We start from the raw sequence: 15,967 nt of genomic DNA on the forward strand, positions 1-15,967 counted from the left end.
AGTAAAATCGTTAGTTCCTCTTAATGAATGGCATGTATGTCAGAAATGGATTTCTTTTCTCCCAAGTTTTGGTACTGTATCAAAAAAATTTTAGAACAAAGTTTCAGCTGAATTTTTCTTTTATTTAGATATTTATGCTCAGTGGGAACCCAAAGAGGTTTACAAAATAGTTCTCCCTTCCTCCACTGTCCTATTCCCTCAATACTTTCCTTTCTCCCGTACTTGTTTGAGTAATATTGGTTCCTCCAGCATAAAAACTGGAGAATTGCCTTGCTGGATGAGACCAAAGCCAATTTAGCCTGTTGCTTTGATTATAACAGCAGCCAGCTAGATATTTTTGAGCACAAGATGACCCCCCCCCCCTTTTTACCACAGCGGTCCTTCAACTTAATAGGTCCTGGAGCCCCACCGGGTGACTCCTGAGCCTCTATAAGAGCTGCCTTGATGGGGAGGGCTGCTTTTTGGAAGGACCTTTGCTGCTAGTGTGCATGCATAGAGGGCAAGGGTGCCATTTCTCCTTCCTCTGTTGTCAGGCATGCTGAGAGGAGAAGCAGGATGGCCGGACAAAGTCACTCAGCAGTGGAGAGGATTTTCCCATGGCTTTGATCCTTGGCTTGTTCCTCGCCATGGTAGACCTGCTGGTGCTCAGCTTACCTATTTCTCGCTCTCTTCGTTTGCTCGCAGACTTGGCCTCAGCACTGATGAAGTTATCATTCCGGCCACTCATTTTCCTGTCCCTTAGCTGTCATGTCCCATGCTCGTAACTCAGCGCGTCCTGGGTCTGGAAAGGCTGGAGACCATTGGTATACAGGCTGAATAAAAATATTTAAATTAAAATATAGAATCTTATTGAGCACTAACTGGAAGTGTGGTGTTTAGCACGGCACTGTAGAAATGATACAGTCCCTGTTCAAGAAGGCTCTGGTTAAATGAAAAAGCAGTGGGTGGGGAGGCAGATCAGCATTTGTTCCATGACACATTCAGGTCTTAAAGGTGAAAAGAATTACTGTTCTTCGTACGAGGTAGGAAAGAGATGTTCTACCTGCTTTTCCAGCTGTAGGGGTTGTTGGCCTTCCAAGTCTGCAGTTCGTGGTAGGAATGTGAAAAGAGATTCAAGAGGTACCTAGAATATCCCAGAGATTCCATACATTTTCTCACAAATCACATTCTCTTTGTAGAACATTTCTGAGTGTAACCTGAAGGCCTTCCTGAATTATTTTTTTTAAAACCCTGTCAAATACTTTTAAAAACTTTTCAGCTTTAAAGGAGAAGTAGGCATGAAGAATGTAGTCAGTCACCAGAACAAACCACAACTTATTTGTGATATGAATGAGCCTATAAACCTTGAGTGCCTGCTTGCCTCATCCTCACCCCCACTGTACCAAGACTAAAGATAGTCATCTAATTACCATGAATTCAGGTGCTGTAACTGAGATTTGTTTCTTGCAGGGTGGATTTGATTTAAATCAAATCGATTTAAGTTATGATTTAAATCACTAGTCAGTGAGACTTAAATCATGGTTTTCTACATAAAGATTCATTCTTTTCTACATAAAGACTCCTCACACTTAGCTTCTTGTGCAGATCTATTCTACTCCCAACAATCTTCTATTCATTGAATTTTTTGAAACTTAGCACTTAAGAGGCAAGGGGTTGGTTCAGTGTACAAAGATTTGCAAAGGAATAATGGGATTAAGGTCAATTTCTCAACTGTGTATGTTTATTTTATAACCTTTTTTCTGTGAAGAAGAGACGTGATCTCTGCAGACACAAATTCACAGTTCTGAGAATGTAAAACCAAGCATCTGTGATAATATCATCTAGATAGAAAAATTGCCCAATAATCTTACAGAAACCTCTGGAAGAGCATGACATTGTGAGTGGATTAATGGAATTCGTTTAACAAAAAATTTAAACACTGCATGAATGTACAGCTACATAATTAAAAACTAATTCTTATTTCATGATGATAACCTTTGAACTATAATGTAACTTAAATAGAAAACGATCTTTAGATAGATTTTTCCTCAAAAAACATTTTATTTTAAAAAATCCAATTTAAATTTTAAAAATCCATTATTATTTTTTTAATTATTGATTTTTATCCACCCTGGTTTCTTGACCCCCCAACTGGGATTATAACATTGTGAGTTTAAACAGAGTACACCCTTCAAAGTTCATTGAAATTGATGGGTTTAAAAGTGTGTAACTCCATTTAGAATTGCCCTGTAAACCACAGTTTAGTCTTGATTTTTGATTCCTGGATTGCCAGCAAGAAACAAATCCACTTTCTTAATGCACCTTAATTCAGAGATCACAACAAACGCTGGTTAGACTGAAGACAGTCTAGGCTTAGCCTTAAATCTCAGTGTGGAACTAAGAAGAAATGGGGGGGGTACATGAACACAAAGATACGTGGCTCATGCATATCACCAACGAATGATGCACCAAAGACTTCATAGGTTAATCCTTTGATCACCAAAAATCATATGCTTGGGATCATGGGACCTGCATGGGCAAAAGCCATGTGAGATGATGGACTATAATGTACGGGCAGGAACTGGGCCAGACAGAGTGAAAAAAACTGACTGGATCCAATCCTATGTTCTCACTTTGAGACGGGCAGCTCAATCCTAAACCCTGAGTCAGCGCCCCCACTCACACGGGGACGTAAAAGTGGCACTGCTCCGCCATCCCCTATGGACTTTTGCAGGAGAGCCACGCCAGTGCAAGAGCTTGGCAAGGCGAGGCGCAGCTGCCACCAAGAGCACCCGCTCACTATTCTCCTGACAATGCCGCCCACAACAGCCAATGGCAGCACCACCACTCTTACAGGCAGGCGAGGGCAAGTAGCAGCGCAGTCAATGGGGAGGTCACAATGCCTGCTGCCCACCAACACCCCCCGCCAGGGAGCAGGCCGTGGGGGGGGGGCAGAGGTAACACTGAAGGTGCAGAGAGGGCACCCACCCTCTTGTCCGTCTGAACAGAGCCCCCAAATGGGTAGCTGGCGCTCCCCCCCCCCCCCATGGCTGTGTCGAGAGCAGTTTTCTGGGCAACTGTCTCCGTGGCAGGCAGGTGCTGTCGCTGACCTCCCCCCGCCTCCTCGGTAAGCTTCACCTCCAGAAGGTGATGTTTGGGAGGGTTCAGGTCCAAGGGCCAGCTGGCACACATCAGTGAGCCGGGTTAGCCACCGCTCCACCTCCTTACCCATCAGTGCTCCCTCTCCCCTTCCCAAGCTGGGACACCAAAGTTAGATAACCCACTAGGGGACTTGGGTGGTGGTTGTTAGTCAGACATTCTGGACTTTGCTCTTCTTCCCTTGAGCGAATGCAAAGTGCTCCCAATTTTCCACTAAGTCCCCTGAGTGCACTCATGACCCAGCACCACGAGTACCCACTCTCCCACCTCACGCACAAAGTCCCCACGGCACAAAGCTGCTAGAGGCAGAGCCTCTAGCCATTGCCCCGTTACCTGAGTTCATGAGCAGCACAGCCGGAGGTTTTGTAGGGTGCATGGGCAGGTGATTGGGCGTGAGGAAGGGGGCTCGCCCACCCCAGAAGCGCACGTGGATTGGTCCCCATGGTAGTTGCCATCCTGTTCAGGCTAAGGGGCAGGGCTGGGCGTGAGTTTTCCCGTTCAGTGAGCGCCCATGGGCTACACCTCCTTTTTTTGTGATGTAACTTGCTGCTGCTGTGGGGGGCATTCCCGAGGCTGGGGCAGCTTAGGAAGCCAACTAACTTGCAGTCCACCCCCTGCTCCGCCCCCTCCAGTGCCGGCACGGCCACAGTAGCATGCCTTGGACACGTGCTGGCGAAGAGGGGGTTACGTCCACGTAAGTGCCATTTACACCCGCACAAGCCTCAGTTCTCTCCCTGTGCACTTTCCACCACCCCCCTTTAGGATTGCACAGTTAATCCTCTGAAAGTAATCTTAAAGAAAGTATAGTATGAAGTAACTTGTAAAAAATTTTTTTTGTATTTTAAGATAATGATATTCCCTGAAGGAACCTGCACTAATAGATCATGTCTGATTACCTTCAAACCTGGTAAGTGTGTCTTACATCCTTCCTCTCCAATGCAGTGTTTGTGTAATATCAGATTGAAATGTGCAGTTTATTGCTCACTCTCTTACACAGTTAAGTCATATATTAGACAAATCCATGTTCCTTTTCTTTCCACCATGGATTAGTCATGTCTTTTCTGTAATACTGGAAGGGTTTTTATATGTCTAAAATACATAGGTAAACGTACTCCACAAGATTTAATTAGCCAAAGCTCCTTTGTATGTTTTCTTTGTATCTTCAAAAATTAAAATACTGCAGAAACTCATGGTCCGCCATGGAACAGAGGGGTGGTCTTTCCTGAAACGTGAAGCAATTTTTGCATTTACTTATCACTTTGTTTCTAAAGAATATCAGTTGAAAACTTAACCAACTATATACTTATTAGTTATAGGGGTTGTGGAATACTTGCATTGCCAAAAACCCCAACGATGCTGTTCTTTTATGGTATTTGTTGACTTATGAAATTTATAATCTAAACATGTATTCTGTGATAATACCATTTAAATGTCTACATTATCCATTACTTAATTTGGAAAAGCAAAGTTATCTCATGATAAAATATACGTTCACCAATAACGTACTGGCTAAGTGCTGTAATAATAAAGAATAAAGAATACGTTCACCAACATTTGGGAAATAACATCTATAAATAAAGGTTTTATTATCTAGGATACACACAATCAGACCTATTTAGTTCAGGGGATTGATGGCCCGAGCTAGCCACATCTCAGAAGCTAAGCAGGATCAACCATCGTTAGTACTTGGATGGGAGACCACCAAGGAAGTACGAGATCGGTAGGCAGAGGCAGGCAAGGGCAAAACCACCTCTAATCATCTTTTACCTTGAAAATCCTATAGGGGGTCACCACAAGTTGGCTGTGACTTTATAACACTTTATGCTCAGTTCAAGAGAACATTACTGAAATAATGTGTTTAGTTACTACTTCAGGCTGTGTGTTTTGTGTTCAGTCCTTAACCTGGATCATTGTCATCTCTTTCAGGTTAATATATATGGGTAGAAATCCTATGGAGAAAAATCCAGTGCTTTCTCCAGGGCAAAAAAGCCTTAGCCAAAAACACAAGAGCAACCATTTACTATACTGGTCAAAAGCTCCTGAGTCCCAATGCAAAAAGAACCAACAAAATCCAGCAGAACCAACATCAAACTAGAGAATCCCAGCAGAACCTATGCCAAACCAGAGAAGCCCAACAGAATCAACTGAAACCAGGGACAGTGTTGCAAGCCCAACAGAATCAGTGTAACTCTCAGAAACCAAGCAGAAGTGGCAGTTTTCCTGATAGCTTCCTCCCTTCCCCCTCCCCCCTGTTGCTGGGAAGCCTGCAAAAGGTTTGAAAAGGCTGCTGTGATATTTAAACCACCAGTGCTGCCGAATCCCAAATTTTCCTGAATAATTCCAGGTATATTCAGGAACAGATTTATTGGTATATCCAATTATTCCAGATATGATCAGGATTCCCAGATATACCCCAAAAAACACTCCTACAACAGACCATATGTTCCAGGGCAGTGTTAGCATAGTTTACTGTTATTCCCATTATTACTGTTTATTCCCCCATCTCCTATAAAATGGATAGTGAGATACTGCTTTTCCTCAGATGTATGTTTAGATATCTGCTGGTATGCATTAAGTCTAGGCCCATCATTTTCTCTAGTCTTTTAATACTGATATTCATTAGTGAACCTGGCCTCTCATGGAGAGGAGCTGCTTGGGGTGGTCTGCTAGAAACATCTCAAAAAACACAGTTTAATCTTTGTGGCTTCTGTGCAGCCCCACATTGGGACTGCGCATGAGAGAGCCAACCACAGAGAAGATTTCCAGAACTTTCTGGAAAACTAGGAGTGCTCCTCCCCTTGGCGCTCACCCTCCAAAACCATCACATGATCAGGAGGTGGGGCACTGTTCCCTCAGTTCTCTTTTTGCCATTGCAGAGAGGAAATCCTTGCTGTTTTTCATTTTTTCCTCACCTCATCCTTGAGACTGAGGAGACTTCTCTTAGAATTTTTTTTTACCATCAATAGTCATTTTAGCAAAGATTAAAACTGCAGAAGAAAAGTTTCTGTTTTTCCCTTCATTTTCTGAATATCAAGTACATCAACAAGGTGTCCTGGTACAATAGCAGTCCATGTTCCGGAGAATTTCCTTGGATAATATCAATTTATGCCTTGTTCCCTAATGCCAGAGCATGGAGGTCAAAAGAGCTTGTGAAAGACACCTGGATATAATTTACTGGTCCAACAAGTTTCTCTGGCCCATGAGCAAACAATCAGTATTAAGGACCAGGATGAGAAGTTGCTGTTCAGGGCTTTAAACAAAATTTCCAAATGTTTTTTTCACTGGTACTTTGACAAACTGCTTTGACATGTATGGGGAAATTTACATCCTAACTTGGAAAAGAAAAAGAATATGTTTCCTGAAACATTCGCAGATGTAGAAGCCTCCTGTTAAAACTTGATGCTGTGAAAATTGCGGCAGAGCAGGCCTAGAGGAAGAACAAAATTGATGTGCCCTGAAAGTTTGGGTTTTTCCAACAGTGAATGAAACTGTATAAACAGTGTGTTTTATTGATGGTTTTGTTGTGATCATCTTCTGATTCTTAATTAAACTGGTTGAAAGCTGACTTTAAATGTTGCTGACAACTATTACTACAGAACCTACTGGTTATCAGTTGCACAGGTCAGGTACCAGTTCTTTCTGTGTTTCTGTTACAAAAGGTTGTGTTGAGAATAAGATAGAAGGGACTCACTGTAATGGTTAAAATAAAGTGTGCAGATAATTTGTCAAAGTTTTTTTTTTAAATTCCAAAGTGTGTCAGTATGGAGAGAAAAGGTTACGAATTTTTGTTAGATTTGAGTATATTACTCTTTGGGTGGGAAGTGATTCCGTATATGTTTCTTAGAAATTTACATGCTTGGATTATTTAAACTGCTGCATGCAGTCACTTAGGGCAAGATTAGACATGATGGTGAAAGAACCGTGGCCAGATCTCTGGAGGGTTTTTAAAGTATAAATAGTAGCTGCAGGGAACATTTGGAGATGACGAATTTCAAAGCATATCAGCTGGAAAAATCATTATTGCCTACACAGTCAACACTTCCACTGCTCGCTTAGTTTTTAAGATAACAATAGTCTGTAACTAGTAGGTATTCCATGTTGTAATTATATGTATCAAATGGATTTTGTAGGAGCATTTATCCCTGGAGTACCAGTCCAGCCAGTTATTTTACGTTATCCGAACAAACTGGTAAGTTGAATATACTTTGAGTATGTGAATAGATGTGCATAAATAATAAATAGCTGATTGAGATTATATTCTCAAATTTATTTTCTGCAAAGCAGAACATAGTTAATTTGATGATGATACCAAATTGGGAGAAGTAGCAAACACCCAAGGAGATAGAATTAAAATTCAACAAGACCTGAATACTCTGGAGAAGTGGGCAGCTGTGAATAGGATGCAATTCAACAAAGACAAGTGCACAGTATTACATCTGGGCCACAAAAATGGGAAGCACTTCTGGGCAGTAGTATATGTGAAAGGGATCTTGGGGTAAGAGTGGACTGTAAACTAAATGTGAGCAGTCAGTGTGATGTGGTGGCAAAAAAGGCTAATTCAAAGTTGGGTTGTATCAAAGGAGCCATAGCGTCGAAATCGCAGGAGGTCATAGCCCCTCTCTATACTGCCTTGGTCAGGCCGCACCTGGAGTATTGTGTGCAGTTCTGGAGGCCCCACTTCAAAAAGGATGTGGACAAAATTGAGAGGGTGCAGAGGAGAGCGACGAGGATGATCAGGGGTCTGGAGACTGAGCCCTACGTGGAAAGGCTGAGGGCCTTGGGAATGTTTAGTTTGGAGAAGAGGAAGTTGAGGGGGGACATGATTGCCCTCTTTAAGTATTTGAAAGGCTGTCATTTGGAGGAGGGCAAGGAGCTGTTCCAGTTGGCAGCAGAGGGTAGGACGCGAAGCAATGGGCTAAAACTACATGCAGAAAGGTACCGGCTGGATATTAGGAAAAACTTTTTCACGGTCAGAGTAGTTCAAAGGTGGAATCAGCTGCCTAGGGAGGTGGTGAGCTCCCCCTCACTGGCAGTTTTCAAGAAGAGGCTGGATGAATACTTGTCAGAGATGCTTTAGGCTGATCCTGCACTGGGCAGGGGGTTGGACTAGAGGGTCTGTATGGCCCCTTCCAACTCTGTGATTCTATGATAGATGACTTGCAACTCTTTGCCTCTCACTATTTCAAATTTAATACATGTCAGAGTCACAAGGGTAACATGCTGCTCAAGAACAGTCTGAAATGTGAACATATTGCATATCTTGCTTCTTTAAAGGAGAAAGCATGAAGCATGCTGTGCCCCCCAAAGTAGTTAACATATTCCCGTGCTGGCTGGAAAGCCCACGTTTTACATATAATGGCCAAAATTCAGATAAGGAGCTTTTCCTTACTCTCGAGCCCCAGCACAGAACTACAATGGGGAACGGATGTTGGGCCATTGAGTTTCTGTTTCACCCCCTTTGAATCCGTCTCCGTGGCAAATATTTCCCGTAGTGCATGGGAATGTGTACTGTTAGCAAAACGGAAGCTTTATTTACTAATACTGCATTAAGGCAGCAACTTTTTCACATTCATGTGAAGGTGTCCCCTATTCATCCCTTAACTGAAATGCTGCTTCTGTGTCACTAGAGGGCACTGAATTCCCTTACCAGTATGTTTGTAAGTGGGAAGATTTCCTAGCTAAGTATCAACATTTTCAACTGTGGGATCGGTATAATGTTAAAGTAAGTCTAGTAAGTAAGCATCTGTTTCAGGGTTAGGTTTCCTTTGGTTGCAGTTTTCAAACTGATGCTATTTTTATAAAACTAGTCAACATGCAATGTAGTACAATTGAAAAGCTTATTGCTGACTTTGGAATTTATTCCTTTTGTACATGTAGGATACAATAACATGGACATGGCAAGGCCCAGGAGCGTAAGTCACCTGCGTAATTCTGTTTCATTACCACCTTTTTTGTGAGTTTGCTTTGGCTGCTAAATGCCACACTTCAAGCTTGTGTAACAGTCTCAAAACCAGATTTCTTTGACCAGCCTTGGACTAAGAGATGATTGTAACATTTCTCAAGATAAATTTGTGAAACAATGCTTAACAATTCTTAGACTAGAAAAATAATCAGCTGGGGCAGAATGAATTCTAGCTTCTAATGTGAAATACTTCTTACAAATAAACTTGGTAGGGCTGTGAATGCTCATTAATATCTTTTTAAATGGATGCGTAACTGCAGTATATAAGCAAATCAAGATAAACTGGGAGCCCGAAACTGCCCTGGGCCCATTCCGCATGGCACAATTTAAGCCGGAATCAGTTTGGTGTAGCGGTTAAGAGCCTGGGACTCTAATCTGGAGAACTGGGCTTGATTCCCCACTCCTCCAATTGAAGCCAGCTGGGTGACCTTGCGTCAGTCACAGCTTCTAGGAGCTCTCTCAGCCCCACCCACCTCACAGGGTGATTGTCATGAGGATAATAATAACATACTTTGTAAACTGCTCTGAGTGGGCATTAAGTTGTCCTGAAGGGCGGAATATAAACTGAATGTTGTTATTATTATATTCTGTGTATTCACACTGATTGGTGCTGAATTGTCTTGGGCTCCTGGCATTCTGCTCTGCACAACCTCAAGGTGATTTGGTGTCTACTTTCTTATTTCAGACAAACAGATGTGTCTTTTTGAAGCCATCTTTTGTGGGGGCAGGAGCCAACATCGCTTTTTTAAAAAATTCCAGCTCGTACATCATAACGTTGAAATGGTGGGACTCGGTGTGCCCACAATCCCCACCTCACGCCTCTCCCTGTCCCCATATTTGCTGATTGGGCTGTCACATGCCCTCCATTTAAAAAAAATTATTCTGGAGAGGCAATGGGTGGAGTTCTGGGGGGGGGGAACAAATACTTTTTGCATTTTTTCCAGTAGCTGCTTGCAGGTTGCTCTGGTATGGTTTGAATTGTCTGCTTGGCACAAAATTGCGCCTCTGTGCCAGAGCAATATGTTAAAATGCTGCTGCCCAAACGAAACAGCATTCTCAGTGGTCTCCGCACATCACATGTGTCCATGTTCTGGGATGGGAAAGGCAGATTCTTGAGACGAGCTCCCCACTCCCGTTTTCAAATCACCGTGAATTTGAGCCCCGGTTGTAGAGAAAGGAAACAAAAAAGTGAACCCAAGAAGCGATTAGTGGGGAATGTGGCTTGCCATCAAGGAACAGAATGGACATTGTACTTAAAGGGGTAGAATACATGAACGTCACAGCATTACAACTATCCCCTAATTAAAAATTGGTGTGTTGGATGTTCAGTTGCTTGGGGCGTGTTTCAGGCTTCTCCTGACACCAAAGAGTCAGTCAGATGATAAAAATGTACTCTGTGGACACAGTTTGCAAGGTTATGAATTCACAGTCTTGATTTCACAATACATCTGTATGAGAAATAATAACATAATAATAACATTCGATTTATATACCGCCCTTCAGGATAACTTAATGCCTACTCAGAGCGGTTTACAAAGTATGTCATGATTATCCCCACAACAAAACACCCTGTGAGTCTGAGAGAGCTGTGACTGACCCACGGTCACCCAGCTGGCTTCAATTGGAGGAGTGGGGAATCAAACCCGGTTCTCCAGTTAGAGCCCCGCACTCTTAACCACTACACCAAACTGACATTGCAGTGTTATGACTCTTCTGTAATCTTAAAAAAAATAGAGGGTGTGTGTGGAGAGATGGGCCAGGAGAGAGTACTTTCCACGGGTGGCCAACTAATCAGTACCCAGGGAAAGGAAAGAGCAGAGGGGGGAGCAGTACAGGACTAAGGATTCTGCACACACATAAGACTCATCATCAGCTACTCAACAGCAGCTTCAAAAATAAGTCTCTATATGTGCATGGGTGGGGGGGGAGTTGTGGAAAGTTCAGTTCTGCATCTCATGCCTTCTTTTCTCGTGTGGAACTCTGAAGATCAAGAGAAGCTGAATGAAATCTGAATCACTGTAAACTGACTGTGCAGAATGGGCCCTGGAAAGGGGCTACACCCCTTAGCACTGCTATGCCCCTTTCACCTCATGGAGAGCAATCTGGAGAGAAAGGATGTGCTAATTGTGCTCCTCCTTACCAGCCACACCGCACACAAGTGAGCTGTGCCAAAGCAAGTACTGCCACCCTTCTGCTGACATGGGGTGAAGCCAGGCTTGACTGTTACCGTGCTTGACTTTGCTGGCTTGAGTGCAGTGGGACCAGTATGGAGGAATATGGGTGCCTCTGGAATAGGGCAAAGCTCAGTGCTGTTGCACCCAGGCTCCTCTTTGCTGATCTGGGTATAGTGTAGCCAGCAAGGGGGGATATGAGTGCCACTGGCATATGGCAAAACTGGGCGTCACTGTGGAGGATACACCCTGGCTCCTGCCTTCAGCTTACGGTAGGAGCCTCTGTATTCTTCACTGGCCCCACTGTGCAGATAGAGGTTAGAGCAGCAATCCTCCGGAGTTTCCCCAGTAAATTAAATGGCCAGTGGGCCCCTGAGGCAAATCCCAGTGCTGATACATGCAGTGTCTTCTGCCTGACCTGTTCATTGCTGCTGTGCCCTCTTCCTGTTGAGGAATGAAGTGCCCTGCGGCCAGTTGTCAAGATGAGCCACTGCCATCGCAGGAACTTGGCTGTGGGATGTTTTCAGTCCTGAGAAAAATGTGGCTAGAACTGGCCCATATAAGGCAACCAAATGCTGGTTGCTTTCTTACCCAGCAGCAGAAAGAGGACATGGCAGCAATGGATCAGCCAGCCACAGGCTGTGGAATATATCATTGTTTTGTTTGCTTATGCTGCAGTCACATTGCGTGTTAGGAAGAGAATTACCAATACACTGACGGTGCTCCAAGCCTATGTTTAATGTATGTCTTATCTTAGACTAACAATTTCCTCAGCGGGCATTTGTTAGCTGCAGAATTTCTAATATGTTCTTTTTAGATTCAAAATGTGTTTCTTTTATTTTTAAAGGTTGAAAATTCTATGGCTTACTTTATGTCAGTTTCATAATTTTGTGGAAATTGAGGTTAGTATAAAATGACAAGTGTATTTTAAGTATTTGTAGAATCCCTTGAGGTTCTGTGTCTTCCTGTGTGGGATAAATTATTCCTGTTTAGTCAGCCACCTTTCCATTGTTTTCTGTTTTCTAATCACATCTTAAATAAATATGTCATGTGAAACTCCGCCTTGGTGAAACTAGCTTAACAAGATCAATTGTGAATTTTCTTGAAAATGTTTGTCAGCCTTTTATGAGGTTTCATGCTGGAATGTTGTCTTGGCACTTTTAAACTAGAGCTGACCTGCTGCTTAAGATGAGTCATTGCTGATGTACAGGTTGCCTTGCACACAATTCCTTCCTAAGAAAACTCAAGACATTCATTTCATATTTAAGCTAAAATTACTTAGAGTAGCATTGCTCGCTTTCTTCCAGCAGGACAGCTCTAACTGCTTAGAGAGTGTTATGCCATAATGGAATGGCTGTTCATAAAGCAGAGTGCGCACGAATGACCATCTCACTGTATAGACGGGATATACAAACAGTTGGCTGTCTGTGCAGTTAAAGCTACATTTAAAAACAAAAAACTAACACCTTGCAGTAAGAGTCTTCCCGTCCTACATTAACCTTGCTTGAACCAGAGAGAAGGCATTTGTTCATTCTACATCGATTGTGGCAGCAATTTAAGAAGTTTTGGGGGAAAACATCAAATGGTGCCACAGAGTTAACAAAGTCATGTGCCACCATTATGAAGGTTGTACTGTGCCCCACTGCCATGCACAGCTTAGCTGTGGGCCACCAAGCCTGCATTAAAAGATAAAATCCAATTTCTGAAATTCTTAGCAAGCTTTTTCATAAAAGATAAAGAGAAGTCTCACTGCAATCCAGATCTGAGAGACTGGGCAGGGGTGGGTGGGTGAGGGTGTGGCTATTTTACATAGACGACCCTTACATGACTGTTAAACAATCAATTTTTTTTCTCTGAAGGAGTGACGCTTGGTAATTCTGAGCATCCCAAGGAATACTGTTGCAAACTGTATTCCATTTGTATTAGGACATTTGTTATACTTCTGAAAACTGTAAGTTAGATAGAACTGTGAAAAAAGCATGTTTGCAGACATACCCAAAAACCTAAATGCAAACACTCAGGCTTGGTTGGTCAAAGCATTCTAAATAGTGATATATGGAACAATCCTAAGCAGGTCTACTCAGCTGTAAGCCCTGTTTTATTTAATGGGGATTACTCTCAGGAAACTGTTATTAGGATTTCTGCCTTAAAGTACAAATGTGCATCAGCTTGGTTACTTTACATCTGAATATCTGGTTTCCTGACATGTAGCCTTCAACAACTTCAAAACCTTATTTCATACTCAGTCTCCAAAATAGATTTCCCGGTATTCTCCTTCAAGGGATGCAGATTGCATAGAGTGGATTTCCTTGGCACTCTTCCTTGTAAAAAGCCAGTTTGGTGTAGTGGTTAAGAGCGCGGGACTCTAATCTGGAGAACCGGGTTTGGTTCTCCACTCCTTCACTTGAAGCCAGCTAGGTGACCTTGTGTCAGTCACAGCCTCTAGGAGCTCTCACAGCCCCACCCACCTCACAGGGTGATTGTTGTGAGGATAATAATAACATACTTTGTAAACCGCTCTGAGTGGGCGTTATGTTGTCCTGAAGGGCGGTATATAAATCAAATGTTGTTGTTATCATTATTATTAAAGGCAGTTTTCTTCCAATCCAGTTTGAACATGTTGACTGCATATCTCAGCTGACTTCAGTTCCAATGAGAGAAGACATGTTTTATGAATTCTTGTTGGAAAGTTCAGTGTGCAGACTGGTTAGGGACACTGTGAAGAACCCTTAAGCAAATCTAGTGGCTTTCCAGACAACTAAAAAAGGAACAAACAAACCTAATCTTATATTTATTTATGTCATTTATAGTCCGCCTTTCTCACTGAGACTCAGGGTGGATTACACAGTGTGAGATTAGTACAGTCAATATCAAGGACACTTCCACAAACAATGTCATAGGGTAAATAAACACAATTTTACAAAAACAGCAGTAGTAAGTATCCAATACAGAGTTGAAGAAATGTTGAAACAGCATAAGCAATTCTACGGCTGACATGAAGCACAAATAGCTCATAGGAGAACATATTTAAGACAACAGGTAGTACCTAAGGCAACATAGTGGTGAAGTCTATGGTCCTTGACTCATTAATGAAGCTTCTGAGAGCCCCTCCCTACAATACAAAAGCCTTTTTGAATAATTTGGTTTTGCATTGTTTGCAGAAAGCTAGGAGAGTGGGGGCTCTCGTGAACTCCTCCGGCAGGCCATTTCACAGGGTAGGGGCCACCACAGAGAAAGCCTGTGTACGGGCTCCTGTTGATTTCACCCATGTGCAGGGTTGCATCTGCACCAGACCCTGTTCAGATGAGCAAAGCTGCCGTGAAGGAACATAGGGAGGGAGACGGTCCCGTAGGTATGCCGGGCCAAGGCCGTGAAGAGCTTTGTATGTGATAACCAATACCTTGAACTGAGCACAGTAGCTGATAGGTAACCCAATGGAGTGTCTGCAGAATGGGGGTTATATTCATGCTCCTGCTCGCGCCTGACAGCAGTTGCGCTGCAACGTTTTGCACCAATTGGCATCTCCTAGTTAATTTGGTTGGGAGACTTATGTATAATGCATTACAATAGTCAAGTCTTGATGTTACCATAGCATGGATCCAAGGGGCCATGTCGGCCATGTCGAGTTAAGAAGCCATCTTCCAGGCTAGAGTGAGGTTGTAAAACACATTTTTTGTAGCTGCCTTAACTTCTTGTTCTAGTAGTAGCACCGGATCCAATATAACCCCTAGGCTCTTAAACGCGTCTGCAAGGGTCAGACAAACTCCGTTGAAAGTGGGGAGTTCGTCTGACCCTTGCAGACACGGTTACTCTGCGGCAGCCCCTCCAGCAGAACAGCATCCAGTTTGCGCGTAATGGAGGGTGATAGACTTGCCAGGCTGGACCAGTGTTTGCTGTTTTGATTTGTTTTTTTAAGTACGTGCACATGCATAGTTCAGCACAGGAGATGGCGTAGCACGCAGCCTGCATTCTGTGTCAGTAACAAAGAGGTTAACCTTGCTGGTATTTATAGCTGCTAATAGACATAATGAGGGCTACTGTATATTACCATCAACCAACGGAATAATGAACCCCATATGGTCACAAAAATGCCACGGGCAGGTAGATAGGAGGAGCTAATGTTTAGGCCACAGGTTGCGTGTGGTAGATAACTCTGACATTTGCACAGCCTGCAGCACACTCTTAAGGAGAGAGAGAGCGTGTGCTTGCAGTATACAATCTTGCTGTTTGGAGTGGTGGGAAACTGTAATATCACTGCAAAGGAAGTAAAATGCAGAGAAAACATGCAGTTGAGTAACGACTACTCATTTTGTGAATTAAAATCATCATCTGGAAAGGGCCTTGAGCAGTTTTGTTGAAGAACAAATAACTGCCTGAGTAAAAGGCACAGCAAAACAAATAATTGTCATATAATTCTAACCCTGAATGATTGGTATAAAAGCTTGAGATGGTGTTTGCTTTTTGTATATTTCTCAGTTACCTAAAAGCAAAATGGGGTATGTGTGTGCATGTGGAACACAATAATAAAGATTGTGTTGGAAAAAATGGTTACAATTCTTTTACTTGCAGTTCCTGCCTGTTTATATACCTTCAGAGGAGGAAAGGAACAATCCTTCTTTGTATGCAAATAATGTGAGGCGAGTCATGGCAAAGTGAGTTGAGATTGATTTGATTTGATGTGTGTATTACATTGTAT

The 15,967-nt window shown here is 42.9% G+C and overlaps 1 protein-coding gene across 2 annotated transcripts in view; it reads left to right on the forward strand.

Annotated features, from left to right (window-relative positions):
* The window catches only part of LPCAT1 (lysophosphatidylcholine acyltransferase 1), a 67,109-nt gene that overhangs the window by 25,017 nt on the left and 26,125 nt on the right, over positions 1-15,967 (forward strand). For both annotated transcript variants that reach the window (XM_054984766.1, XM_054984765.1), the window contains exons 5-9: positions 3,985-4,045; positions 7,269-7,327; positions 9,016-9,050; positions 12,119-12,173; positions 15,841-15,923. In XM_054984766.1, coding sequence (XP_054840741.1) covers positions 3,985-4,045; positions 7,269-7,327; positions 9,016-9,050; positions 12,119-12,173; positions 15,841-15,923 — 293 coding nt within the window. The remainder of the gene's footprint in view (positions 1-3,984; positions 4,046-7,268; positions 7,328-9,015; positions 9,051-12,118; positions 12,174-15,840; positions 15,924-15,967) is intronic.

This window comes from Eublepharis macularius, chromosome 7 (genome assembly GCF_028583425.1).
Source record: "Eublepharis macularius isolate TG4126 chromosome 7, MPM_Emac_v1.0, whole genome shotgun sequence".
In the NCBI taxonomy this organism is placed as follows: domain Eukaryota; kingdom Metazoa; phylum Chordata; class Lepidosauria; order Squamata; family Eublepharidae; genus Eublepharis; species Eublepharis macularius.